The sequence below is a fragment of the Hydra viridissima genome, unplaced genomic scaffold (assembly GCF_058129835.1).
Source record: "Hydra viridissima isolate aposymbiotic clone 2 unplaced genomic scaffold, HvirCarnegie_v1 scaffold_7, whole genome shotgun sequence".
NCBI classification, from domain to species: Eukaryota; Metazoa; Cnidaria; class Hydrozoa; order Anthoathecata; family Hydridae; genus Hydra; species Hydra viridissima.
The window spans coordinates 14,130,207-14,145,160 of record NW_028324306.1 but is presented as its reverse complement, the minus strand read 5'-3'; the positions used below and the strand labels follow the sequence as shown (position 1 = coordinate 14,145,160).

At 30.2% G+C, this 14,954-nt stretch overlaps 2 protein-coding genes across 2 annotated transcripts in view; both read right to left on the bottom strand.

Moving 5' to 3' along the window:
* Positions 1 to 14,954, bottom strand: part of LOC145184741 (large ribosomal subunit protein mL37-like) — a 253,325-nt gene that overhangs the window by 154,270 nt on the left and 84,101 nt on the right. The window lies entirely within an intron of this gene.
* LOC149886262 (uncharacterized) lies at positions 2,685 to 3,164 on the bottom strand. The gene has a single exon (XM_090094355.1). The coding sequence runs from the start codon at positions 3,162 to 3,164 to the stop codon at positions 2,685 to 2,687; it is 480 nt and encodes a 159-aa protein (XP_089950481.1).

Sequence of the window (14,954 nt, the reverse complement as noted above, 5' to 3'; positions counted from 1 at the left end):
TGCATTCTCTCCTATATTAAACTTTAAGATTATTAAATAGTTTACAAAAACAAAAAAATAACTTTCATGAATTTTCCTCAATGCTTAGTTTGAAAGAGACCTAACAAAGAAAAATAGGCAAAACTCGAAGTTTTGATGTTAAAAGAAATAACGGTGCTGAAAGGCCTCAGATGCTAGCTCCTGTGAACAGAAATTTGTTAAGAAGTTTACCGAGCGCCATAAAAAGCATGTTGAAAAATCCTACTATGTCCATTGGAAAGAAAGCCAGAGTGTTAGAAGATGATAAAAAGATCAGAGGTGGGGTAATAAGGCTCTTTGGAAGTTTTTTTTTGTCAGGGTTTGTAAACAACATTAAAAAAAAACAACTTATAGCTCTAAAATTGGAGCGATCTTTCCAATTTTTTATTGAGCAATTTTCCATCAATTGCTAAAATAGTCTCAGAGAAGAAGTTTTTTACAGTTGACTATGCCATCAAACAAAGAAGTGATTGATTTATTGTTCAAAATGGTCATTGTGCACCGCCTGTGCCATATACCATGCGTTCTAAGAATGTTGCTCGTTGCTGTTACTTTAAATGGTGAAAAAAGTCCACCAATTTACATTAAAGAATAAGGAAAAGTGAATACAGAGGTATATATCAGTCTAATGAGAGAGCATAGCAGAGAGCACTTTAGAAATTTCCTAGATAGAAGCAAGATGGAGCTCCGAGCTTTTAGGCCAAAAGATACAACAGTCTTTAAAAGACAAGGTGGCTTGTTTTTGACCCAATGACTTTTGGCTTTTCTCCTACCCGGATATGAGTCCACCTAATTATTTAGTTTGGAATTTCACGTTCAGAGGACTGAAATTAAAAAAAAACTCTGTTCATTCAAATCTGAAGATAAGCAAGGCTTTTTATCTAGCACGTTTCTTTTTTAAATATACTCATAAGCTATCACTTTTGGCTAGCTTATTATTTATTGGCTTCGACATATTTCACCAGAATACATGCAGCAATAGAAATTACGATATCATTTATGTAATATTATATACTCCCTACGTATACTTTTTTTTTTAAAGTTTAAAGTGGGTCTATTATTAAAGATGATAAAATTCGAGATATTAAGTAAACCCTTTTTCTCAATTTTGGAAAATCGCGAACACAAACTTAGAAATAGCTACACCGGTAAAAATTGTTGTAGAATTAAAATCCTCTGCAGTTAAGTTTAAATTTGTTTTGTTGCCACCAATCCTAGCAAGCGTAATCGATACTATGAATGATCAGAAAACTCATCTTTAACTAGAGTTAAAAACAAAACCATTTGGAACAACTTTGTTAAATAGTTATCTTTAATGCCGTTTATATCGAAATCTGGTGATAAACAACTTATAAAAATTCTTTGTCTTGCAACTTTATCTGGATTATCTTTTTCAAATTCATTCAGAAAGTAATAACAAATTTACAGTAACAAAGCGTTTACGTTGATGTAGATTAATAAAGGCAAAAAAAAACTTTGTATCATTGATAGCTTCGACACGTACTTTTTCTGAGCAATTTAAGGCTAAAGGAAACTATGCTTTCGTCAATAATCAGATAAAAGTATCATTTCTCAGTGAAAAACTATTTTCAGTTTTACGACCAATTACAATCAGAAAAAAACTTTGTCAAAATGGTATAGGTAAAATATAAGCTTACAAAATCTTTAATGGAGTCTTCAGAAGAGTTTTCAAGAGTCTTCAAAACAGCCGTCAAAGGAGTCTTCAAATGGAAATGAAAGCTTTTTATTTCATTTTTGTTTTTTTGAATTGTGTTTAGTTTAGCTTGGATATGTTAGATGATTGAAGTGATATTTTCTGTTTTTAATTTGCAAACATCGACATCTACATTGCCATTATGAAAAAAAAAAAAAATTTTTTTCTTACCTCTTCTTCTTAGAGATCTTTTGTTAAAAAAAAAAGGCGAGTAAAAAATCTTCGAAAAAAATGAGTTTGGCTTTTGTTGTCTAGCACAATATTTGTATTTAAAAATGAATATAGTATGATCAAGTTGTCTTGCCTTCGACAAAACCATGTTAAGAATATTTATAGAGGATATATAGGTAAGTCCGGGAGAGATGGCCGTAGTCTTTGATAGAGGCTATAAAAATCAAATTAGTGGTATTTTTTACGAAGTATTTATTTCAAACCAGACTTTAATCATTTGATCAGTCTTTAATCTTTTACTTTTAAAAGAAATACATGACCATTAGGTAACTAACATTTTTTAATCAACTAAAATTAAAAAAAAATTATAACGAAAACTTTCGATTGACCTTAATCTTCTCAGTCATATTCTCTTAATTTTCCATAAATTTTTCTTTTTAATTTTTATTTTCTCTTCTTCGGCATTTTTTCCTGCTCTTTGGCTATTCTTAACTCTATATGACATTCAGAAGCTAAAAGAATGCCTACTTGATTTGCCCGTTTTCTAACTTCAGCAACTTTCTATGGTTTTGATGAGATTTCTATAAAAAGTTTAGAGGGTGTAAATTTTTTTTCAAAATTTTCCACACCATCGCTGTTAGAAGCACTAAAAGTTGTTTTCTTTGATTTTTGGCCCCCGGTAAGTCTTTGGCATTTAGAAGTATTTTCTTTGGAAGAACCAGGTAGGTTTGATTTATAAATGCAGATCACTTTCTGTTCAGTGGACCGCATTCTTGATGTATTAGGTTGGCTTAGACGTTTGATTGTTGGCACAGGGTATTGGGTTTGCAACAGACGATGTTATGGGTTGATATGCAGTTGGATTAGGTGTTATGTCTGGCAAGCTTGTAAGAATTGCGTACTCCGCTATTTCAGCTGCGTTAATTGAAAATACTCCCTTAGCTTTAAAGCCTGCAATAGTATTTTCAACAGAGGAAACTTTTATCCAAGCGTTAATTGCCAACATGAGCAAAATGCCAAAACATATCTTTGTGATTCGCCTACAAGCATTTTGTTTTATCCAAAGTCTGTATTGTTCGTAAAAATGACTTTTCAAAGATTTAAACACAAATCTGTATAAAGGTTGCAAATAATGTAACGTGTGACATGGAATACATAACAACATGACATCCTTAGCAACTGCGTATTCTAAAATTTCAACTGAATTACAGTGGGTGGAATGAGCATCTAATAGCAGTAAAACCTTGCCTGCTAGTTTCATCTGTACGAAATGGGTTTTAAGCCATTCTAAGAAGAGTGTAGATGTTATGTAAGCTGACTTTTCTGACATGAAAACTTGCGAACAGGGAGGGATTCCGTCTGAGAATTCAGCTTTTTTATTTTTACCTTTAAAAATGAAAGCAGGTGAGAAAAAAGTTCCTTCGCCAATGCAACACCCAAAAACAGTAATAGTTTCACCTTTTTCGGTAGATACAGCCTTGCTCCTTTTTTTGTCAAAACGTGTAATGAGTGATTATTTAATTGCAGACTTGATTCATCCATATTGAAAATAAAGTTTTTTTTTCCCATAAGTTAATTATCTGCCAAAACCTGTTCCAATAACTTGAAATAAGCGTCGACTTCTGCTATGTTCAAAGCTTGAGAACTTGCCAATGAGACTCCTTCACTCTTTTGTAATGAAATATCAGGGTGTGTTTTCAAAAACATTTACATCCAATCATAGCCAACTTTTTCATTTGTTTTGTTGAATCTGTGAGATATGTTTACTCATTCTGCAAAATGAAATGCTATTGTCCTGACATCATCAATTGTCGATGGGAATCCTTTACTTTGCATGATTTTTATGAGTAAAAAGTTTTTGTAAATTTTGCTCACCAAGTATAGAAGATGGTCCCATTATTCCTTTTTAATTATTATCACTTTTGTATCTTCGTCCCAATGTTTTACGTGGAATGTCGTAGGTTTTAGATGCAGAGTAGGTGGTCATTTCCTGATTTTAAACAAAATGAATCACAACTTTAAGTGATTTTTCTGCCCGATTACCTCCTGTAACTGTTTTTCTTTTGTAGACATTAGGCATCTACAAAGAAGTAGTGAAAGGTATAACTAATTACAAAAAGTGAAATTTAAAATAAAGTCATCTTTATTTTCAAATTTGTAAGTATTTCACTCATTCACTTTAAGAACAATAGGAAATGGTCCTATTGTTCTTAAAGTGAATGAGTGAAATACTTACAAATTTGAGGTCAGAATACAATAAATCAATAATAAACAAGATAAAACAAAAAAACTTCAAATATCAATGGAATTTTTTTTCATCGCGGAGTAAAATGTGGATTAATTGAAAAATTTCTACACATTTGAAAACAAATAATGAGGTTTTTACTTAACTTTTGATTCAACTTTACTATAAATTTACAGAAGCAAACTAAGCGTAAACTATCGCTATCTAGCTTTTAATTCCGAAAATAATTGAATGGACCATCTCTCCCGTACGGCAATCTCCCCCGAACTTACCCTATACAGGAAAAATTGGAAACTTTATTATAAAAATGCCATAGGAAATATATAGAAAAATTTTAAGTTTTTAATAACATGGAAACGAAGAATTTAAAGATTGATGCAATCAAATAGCTGTTGCATTCTTGCTATATAGTTATAGGATACATGATGTTTACGGGTACGGTACGGTCAAGTATAAATGCCCGTATAATCAGTAATCCGCCCGTATATGCTTGATAGATTTTAAGTTCATTTTCATTATACTCGTGTATGGTTATTTAAAGAGTGAACTTTATGAATCCAAGGAGAGACGGAACTTCTGTTTGAGACTCTTCTCTTCTCTTAAAGGTATTGTCTTAAAGGTATTTGGTAAAAAGAACTGCCTTTCACGAGTAGTTGATTTTTTACAAAAACATTACTTGATTATGCCGTAAATTTGTTCGGGTTTATACAAAAACTTGCTAATAATTACGTTAGTTGTACGGGGATTTTACGGATAATATTGCCCGTACATCTCCAGTATTCTGTGACTACTGTTAAAGTGTTCTTTTTGGAAGTCATGTTTAAGTAACAATTGGTGATGTCATGCATCATTTTGGCTATTAGAGGCGATTAATTTTTTTCAGAAAAACAGTAAAACGTCGAAACAACCCCTGACTCACCCGTAATTTTATTCAATCAGACATCATTAAACGAAAGTTTCTTTTATGTTAAGAAAAAAAAACAACATTAAAGTAAAAATATAAAATACAATAAGTCTGTAGAGATAAAAATAGTTTATATGTTTTTTTTTCCTTTAATCATTTTAAAAGGTTCAACAATTTTTATCCAATATTTGCAAATATTTTCAATAAATCGGTTGTTAGGCTCTAATATGTTACGTTTTTTCCAGAATTTGGAGTACATACTTAGATTTACTTTCATTTTTTTTAGAAGTTTAGTTTAAGTAAAAATACGATCAACAAGAGTTCTATTTTTTAAAAAGTCTTGAATAATAAATTTTATCTTCAACTTGAAACCAGAAAAAATTTCAAACTAATTTTTAATGTTTTGACTTTTTTTAAGAGGATATATCTCGTCAAGAATAAAAACGGGATGATTCTGAGGTAAATTTCTCTAAGTGGGCAATTCCAGACTCAAGTGTGTTATTTTCACAAAAATAAATTTCAGCTTCCATCAAAACTCAAGTAATCTTTTTGTCACTTTATGCTTAAAGATTCTTTACAATGATTTGTTAACAATATTTGTGTTTGTTTTGTGTTTTTAATTGCTACTTAAAGTTGTGCGTTAACTTTTTTAAATAAATTGTAAATACGTTGCTTATTGATTAAAGCGTATGGCATTAAAAGGAACCGTTTTTTTTTAAATTAACTACCACAAATTTAATATTTCATACTTGAAGTTTAAAAAAATAAATAAATTAAATCAGCTTCATTTGTTTGACAATATATTATATTTGCTTTAGTTTTCCAAGAGTGTGACATTCCCGTAAGTAACAAATATGTCATTTTTATAAAGTTTATGCTTAAAAAACGTATTCATTTATATAAAAACATAGTAAACTACTTTTTCTTTATTTAAAACCAAAAATCTGATAATTGAAGCATTTCTTCACAGGCAATGTTTATTTTGGTCCCGTAAGTAACGGCTATATATCCCGCAAGTAGCGACTCATCGCATAGTCTTTAATGTAAGAAACTTATCCAAAACACTTTGATATTTAAAAAATTCAAATTAAAACGAACTGTTTATAAAACATTTATAAATAGCTTATTTAACGGATAGAAAATCTTATGGAAAGTATTTCGAGCATTTATACTTCTTATTGGCAATCTTTATTTTTCATTTTAGACCAAGATAAAAATTAACGGCTTAAACTGATGCAGAAATATAAAGTAAATGGAGATGATTAAATCCTTTTTAGCAAGAGAAAAAATAAAGAATATGTTAAAAAACACCGAGAAAAGAAAGGGAAGAATACAGAAAATTGCCACAACGCAAAAAACGTAAAGCGGATCCAGAAAGAAAGATTAAAGAAAGGGAAAAAAAAGAGGAGAAAAGAAACTTCGAAAAAGATTAATGAAACTGTTCGCAACAGGCAGCCATATACTAAACGTTCTTCTCTTTCAAGAACTGCAAATAAAGTAAAAAAAATGTTACCTAATGGCCCCTGAATGCAAAAAAAAAGTTAGAGTTACTATCAAAAATAATGGCAATAAAGAGCGTATTCAAAAAAGATACAAGTCATGAGCTTAGAGGAGACTCATGCCTGGTTTATGGCAGAAAATGAAAGTATCAAGATTAGTAAAAGTAAACCTGCAAGTTTAAGGCCATTACATGTTTCCTAAGTCAACAAACATCAGTTTATTTATGCACGTACATCTATCATCAAAATGTAATTCTTTCAACGAAAATGCTTTCTGTTCGCAGTGCAAATATACCTGTTTATTCTAACGAATTTGCAGACTCTGGCCTTCAATGCCCAAATGACCCACATGTTGGTTTAGTGAGTATCAGCATGAAGAATGTGGTTTTAAAAATAAGTATAAAATGCAGCGTGAAAATGATACTTCAGAAAATATTCTTAAGTGGAAACAGTATTGTGAGGAGGGAGAGCTAAAATAAAAACGACAATCGATAAAAAAAAAAAACATACACAAGATGACTCACCAACTCTTCACATAAACAAGTGATAAAGCGTTAGAAGAAAAGTTAAATACAACAGTGGAAAAAACGTAAACACGAAGACGCGTAAATGATAAAGCAAAAAAAAGAATTAAGTTAAAAACAACAACTGAGAAAAGACGTAAATGCGAAGACTCGTAAATGGTAAAGCGATAATAAGAAAAGTCAAAACAACGACCAGGAAAAGACTTATACACGATGATTCTTTAATCTACACGTAAGTAGACAATAAAACGAAAAGAACAAAAGTTAAAAACAACTGAGAAAAGACGTAAACACGGAGACTCATCAACCTGCCATACAAAAAAACGAAAAGATATTGAAACTGGAAAACAAGCAAAAAACTATAAGTTGAGAGAATTAGAGATAGAGGGATTAGAGCGACTGATGAGTACAGTCGTCTCTTTAGAAGAAGAGATTTAAAAGAGAAACTTAAAAGAAAAGAGTTTTTATGAGATTTGAAGAGGATTTTAAAAAAGAGAAAGAATTTTGTGATAAAAAGAGTACTTTGATTAACAAGCTGTTTTATAAGCAGTTTAATAAGCATTTTAATATTGATTGTTGGAGAATAACCAGAAGATTTAATTAAAGAAGAGATAATTGTAATAAAAGAAGATATAAAAGAAAGAGGAGTAATTGATATAAACAGTATTGAACACTGCAAGAAGCGTAAGAGAATATTATTTGTATTATATAAAAGTTATAAGAGTAAGAGTGCTAACCATTACACATTAATAGAACATTTGTTGAGTTTTATTATACTATAGAATATACTGAGGACGGCGATTATAAGTTTAGCCCTTTTAGATTAAACCTTACCCATTCCCAACCAAACTATTCCCAATTCTCGCCCTTTCCTAACCAAGTACTCCCCAGACCATCAACCTCGACCCCAACCTCCATATACCTAATCCACATAATTCTAACCCAAACTTTCCTTTTCCCTTACCTTTATTAGCTAAACTAAATAACAAACTCAACAAAAAATTAAATTAAATAGTTAAAAGAAGAGAACATTAAAACACCACCCTCACAGTAGCAAGATCATAATGGAAGGATGAGGCAATTAGTTCAAAGACCTTCACTACTGCAAATGTAAGATCATCTGTGCTTATTGATGCCAAGCTTTTCAACTCTCAGTTTGTTAAAAGATAACAGCAAAAAAATTAAAAACCTGAACAAAAATAGCACAAAAGTGGCAAGTGGAATAGCATTGTTACAAATAGATTACGCAGAAAATTACAAATGTTTTTCTGAAGATGAGGTTCAAAATCCACACTGGAATGAACAGAAAGTAACTATCTTTACTTCTGTGACTTGGTTTCAAAATACAAAAAACTGTCATGCAATTGTTACTGATTTTACTTATCATGATAAAGAAACATCATTAGTATAATTTGATAAATTGATTCAAAGCCTACCAAAGGATGCTATTGAGTTAAGAGTTTAGACAGATAATCCATGAAGCCAATTTAAGAACAGATTTATTATTGCAAGTATTTAAAAGCTCCGAAAATATATGGGATTCCCATGAAATGGAACTATAGTGCTATTAGTCATGGAAAGGATCCTGTAGATGGCTTAGGAGCAGTTGTCAAAAGAATTGTTTATCATCACTTTTTCACCAGAAAGACTATAATTAACAATGCTGAAGATTTTTATTACGTTGTTTCAAAAACTAAGCCAAGTTTTCAAAATTCTATAATTTTATCCGACCATATTATCAAAAAGCAGAGAACTAAATCTACATGAGATATTTCAGAAATCAAATTATGTAAAAGGAACTTTCCTTTTTCAATACTTTTTTTGCTAATTGTCTACAAACAAAACAATATTCCTCTGAGTCAGAAAATGCAAAAAAAATCAAAGTTGCAAAAAAAAAAAAACAACAAAAAAACGAAATTAATCGGGATGCAGGTTTTTATGTACTTTGTTAATTAGCTTTTTGAATTTTTATAAAGTATATATAAAACTAGGATGCACATTTTCATAAAATAGGCAATAAAATAGGCTTTAGATTATAATTTTACTTACTTTTAATGATTTTTCTAGAATACTACAGCTAACCCCAAAATTTGAGTCAAGAAGTATGTGGTACGAAACAAATAATAGATGACAAACTATCTTTCTTGATGCTTATGATGACTGTTAAACACACAAAGTTTTTTCATTAATTTATATTACATATCTAGACATATGTAATATGTTTATAGATAACAATATATGTATTACACAGATGTAATATTTAGAAATATATATTTAAAGACATATATAAGTCTATGTAATTTATTGCTGATGTATAGAAATTATTTAGATCATTCTTAAACTTTTTATGTTAAAAAATGTGTTTGTTATGGTTATTAATAATGTTGGAATTGCCCAAGTGAGAGTAATATGAAATAAGAGTAGCGCGATTTCTTTTGCACCAAATCACATGGCATTATAAGTCCTAAAGAACTAATTTTTGTTTTTATATAGAACAAAGGAATGATTTATCAATTATTGTTTCTAAGGTTTAGTTAAATTATTTATGAGCTGTTTAGTGTGTTTGACCTCGATGGTTTGATCTAGACATTAGATGCATGGCATCCAAGATAGTATAATAATGTAAACTCGTTTCCACCCATAATCCGTCTCCCCTCCCCCCTATCCGACCTACTGCTTTAAAAGCTATTAAAATCTTAGTTCGAAAATAATTGTTTCTTTAATTCTTAATACAAAGCATTAGCAAATCCAAATTCTAAACTGAGCTTACATAGATCTAGTTTACTATCATTAAATTGTGATGATCGTTAAGAAACTGTCTCGTCACATTATCCGAAACTACTATGCTACTTTCGTTATCATTAGATTTACAGCATAAGTTATAGTCAATCGTTGTCGAAGATATTGGATATCTGCGTTTAGTTCATCCGTTAGTAACAAAAATTTATGAATATAGTCTTAAATTCTTAACCAGTCAAAATAAATTGAAATTAAAATAATTTACACATTTAGATATGAAGTTTGGAAGTTCCATTAAAAAAAATGCAGAACGTCACTACACATAAATTACTTTGACTCAAAAATTGAAGACATAAGGATAAACAAACCCCGATGGTCAGAAGATATATCTCATAAACCTATCGCTTTTAAATTCATAAAAACATCTTTGAACAAATAGGTAAAGTACTACATAGCTTTCCGAAAATATTTCGTATTGGTTTTACGATCTAACTACGCTGATAAAAGCAAACTGGTTTTTGTAATCGGATTTATAAATGAAGTAGGAAGAAATGAGAAAATGTCCTGTAAACATTATCAAAGACTAATTAAGGAGAGTGAGAGTATTCATGTTGAAATAAAAAGTACAAATAAAAATTATTATTCTTAGAGAGTGGAATTCTTAGAAAGTGGAATTTAATTCTTAGAAAGTGGAATCTAAATAGGTTAGAATTTAAATGCTCTAGGACTGTTTCCTAAACACTTTGGTAATAACGGAAAGATGGAAAAGATTTTAACATCAGCAGATCAATTTTCTCATTATAACTTGTTTTTCATAATTTTTATAAATTGTATTTCCCTAAATTAAATTTATTCTGAAAAAAATAGATTTTAATGAAGACTATAATCAATACAAACATTTATTTAACATAATACATTTAACATTAAAATAGCGGTCTTTGTCTTTCAAGTTTGCTTTTTTAACACAGATTACACACCTGCCCGCACAGCCTCAAAATATAAAAGTCATACTCAAGAAATAAAACCAATTGGGTTTGGTAGCCCATAAAACCATGTTTTAAAAAATAAAAAAAATGAAATCATCTGCCTATGTCCGAGTAAAAATAAATGACTTTGAATTTCTCATGTTATTGGCTCTTTTCTAAAGGCGTAAAGAAGAAAAGATGATACTTATTTATGAATAACTATAAAATTTGATAGATAATCACTAGAAAAAATAAAATTTGATAAAAAATAACCATATAAAGCAAACAAAATGAAAGTAGATTGCTTTTATTGTTAATCCATTTTAAATTGCATAACCCTAGGAGTATCTTTACCTGCCAATTGCTAATCGCTTTCTTTTAAAAGTCGAGTGTTTTAAGCGTTTTTTTAAGCCTATATTTTTTGAATAGCTAGGTCCATTTAATTGCTTAGTACTTAATGTACCAATATTACATATTTATGTCACTTAGTAGTGAAATAAAGAAGCTGTAAAAACATAAACTTTTTTATTAGTTGCTGACAATAAAAAAAGTTCTTTATCAAATGAAAACGCAAACAAGTACTTTTTGCAATTTCAACTTTACTTTGACTCTTTCAAAATGCCCAATAGTGCCAAATCTCTTGAAGACTGAAGAAAAACAGTGTGTGTTGTATGTATGAAAAAGTGTAATTCACCAATTTCTGATGTAGCCTTTGAGAGATTTAAAAACATTTTTGCAACAGACATTGACTTTTTGGACTCTAGAGTTCCGACTGGAATGTGTGGAGCGTGTAGAAATTAAATTAGAATAGTTGAAAGAGGAGTATCTGTCAAGCTGCCTACTCTTTGCAATTTTCAAACTATCAATTTCAAGACTGTGACTAGAGGTTCCAATTGTAACTGCCTGATTTGCCAAATTGGTAAGCTGAAGCTGACGGAAAAACATCCCTTGGATAATTCTACAACTTCAAATCCCACAAATCCCCTGAAAAGATGTTTAGATTGTTTGTCGCCGCTTGGAAAATGATTACCTCATAAATTTCAACAGAAAACAAAAAAGTTTTTGAACAGATAGCCTCTGCAGCTATCAAGGGTCAAGAATCATCACCAGGTGGGAAAATCAGGCTGTCAGTGACTGAGGGAGGTCGCTCATTACCTGTTACCCTCGCTAACTTAAATTTTGTATCTTTCCTGTTTTTAATGGTTCCATTTCGTCTGTTCTAAGATTACATTTTATAACAAGACTTTTTAAAATTTGTCTTTAGGAGCATCATGTTCAAATTATCAACTTCAGAAAAGTATAAATTAAGTGCCCATGACCTGGTGCAAATTCAGGCATGTCTACAATTTTAAAAACTATAATTGTATCATCAGGAGAAAAAATGCCACACAAAGAGTACACAGTTGTTTTCTGCAAAAATCTCTCTGACTTTCAAGCTGAAATTTCACTTAAGTAACAACTTCAAGCAGATCATCTCATAAAAGTTGGGATTGATGGAGGTCGAGGTTTCCTAGAGCTTACAATAAGTCTTCAAAGATTGAATGATGAAGATAATTCAAGCAGTTCAACTTCAATAAAAATTGTCACCTCTCGAGCTCTAAAAGACGGTGGAGTTATAAAAAAATTTGTAATAGCAGTTGCAGAGGATCTACACGAGAATTACAGCAGCATCAAAAACTTTATTGAGCTTGTTCAACATGGAGATGCAGACTTTGTGGTCTTTTGCGACTTGAAAGTTGCTAACATTTTATCTGGTTTGCAATATCACTCTTGTTCACATCCATGCTTATACTATGGTAGTGAAGCAAAGAACTTGGCTGAAAAAGCTGTGCTCAGGACATTGTCTGATCTTCTAAATTGTAACAGAGACTATCTTTCAAAAGATGGTGATATTTGGAGGGCAAAGTTTTTTAACAATAATGTCTATAAACCACTTCTAAAAGCTGATCCAAGCAAATTTATTTTCGAACTAATTCCCCAAATGGAACTTCATCTACCTATTGCAATAGTAAATTACTTGTTCAAAGCACTAAATGAAGCTTTGCCAGAAGCAGATGAGTGGCCAAAAAGACTCAACTTCACAATCCAACCATATCATGGCGGACAATTTGCTGACAATGATTGCTAAAAACTCCTGTAAAATATTGAATTGATAGATCAGCTCTTTAGGAACCTAGTTTCATCAGCTTTGGCCGTCATTGATTCACTCAAAAAATTCAGTGCTGTTATTAGTGCCTGCTTTGGAAAAGGAATATGAAAAAAAAAGTGATGAATTTCGGACATCTTTTTTAAGTCTAGGATTTGTAAATGTGATCCCAAAAGTGCACATCGGTTTATTTCACATTGATGATTTTATCAGAATGAAGAAAAAATCCCTTGGTCCTTTTAGTGAACAATCTTTAGATGCTCTTCATCACGATTTTTCATTTTAGTGGCAAAGATACAAACGTTCAAAAATACATCTACAATATGGAAATTGGCTTAAAAGATGTGTGGTTAAATACAATAGCAAACACATTTAAGTGAAATATGTCTGTTGCATCTTTAATGAACATTGAAACCTTGCTACTTTAGAATAAGTGTTTGTGACAAAAAAAATCAACTGCGAAAATACCTATGGCTTTATTTAAAATGATTCAAAAATTTATTTATGAGACTAAATCTTTTTAAATATTTATTTGTTTAACCTGTGTGTAATAGTAATTTGTAAAAAAATTTTTAAATATTATAGGTTTTATTTACCCACAGTAAATAAAACCTATAATATTTAGAATTTTGAAATAGCCTTTGCCAAAGTTTAAATATAGAAAATATTTTAATAGTTTTTTTATTTTGCGACAGTGTTTTAAGTTTAAAAATTATTCAAATTCAAAGAAAAATTGGTGATTAAAGAAATCTTTTCCATTAAAATTAAGGTCAAAATGACTGACAAATTCACATTGACTGATATCTTAATTTTTTATTTTTAAAGCCTCTATGTATAGAATATGCATATAAATAATGGTCATATCAGTTTTATTATTTATTTCTTATTTTTGAGTGTGTTTTTTTGTGGCTTGAGGCTCTCCGGGAGATAAAGCAAGGAACAAAAAAATCCAAAAAACCAGTCTTTTTTTTTCTTTGGACGTAGGCAGATGATTTTAATTTTTTTATTTTTTGAAACATGGATGTATGGGCTACAAAACCCAATTGGTCTTATTTTTTGAGCATAACTTTTATGTTTTTTGGCTCTCCTGGGAGGTGTGGACTGCATCCTTTCTTGTGTGAAGCTTTTTCACTAATGCAGGCCACATTATATAAGACATGAAATGCCAGTGTTTTTATGTAAGTAATGCTACTTTTAGCAAAGTTTAGATGTTACAAAACTAGTTTTTTTATTTCACATAACATTTTGCAACTTTTTTTCTGCAAATTTGGTTTTGCAACTTTGGCTTCTCAAATAAGCTGAGAAGTTGATCAATGTCAGAAAAAACCTTTCAAAATAACTATTATTCTCTAGCTTGATAAACTTTTAATTTTAATGTTTATATCAGGATCTACGCTGTCAAATCAAGCAAAGTTTTGTTTTTAAGTTTTGACAGTTAGCATGATTAAGCTAAGCATAAGTTTTTGAATATTGGTTTTTAAGTTATGACAAAAATATATCTATGGTGCTTATGTAGTCTGAAAAGCATATAAAAAATAGGAGATATAATACTTTACAGCTGACTTTTTTAAAAATGTGTTTCATTTAAATTTAGCAAGTTAAGGCAACTGGTTTTTTTTCCAACTTCATATATCTATGGGAAAATTTAAAAAGTAAAATGCTATCAAGTAAGATGTCTTAGTTTTTCAACTGAACTTACAATTAAAGTAAAAAAGAAACTTTTCCCAAACTCTTTAAAATGGTAAATTAAAATCAAAATACAGGATAAAAAAATCATTTATAGTTCACATATATCTCAATTATAAGCTTTTAAATGAAATGCTGAATTTTTTTTATCCATATCAACCTTAAAAGAGTTGGACTTAAGCGAGCGATTTCTCTTCAGGTTTTACAAAAAAAAAAAGAAAAAAAATTAGTCAAAGGAAAAGAGGCAAAAATTGGTGACTCTTTAAACATTAACAAAGAGCAAATATATTTCGGTTTCTGATGGTATTAGTCGCATTGTAACTCAAGTTATTTGTTCCTAGCA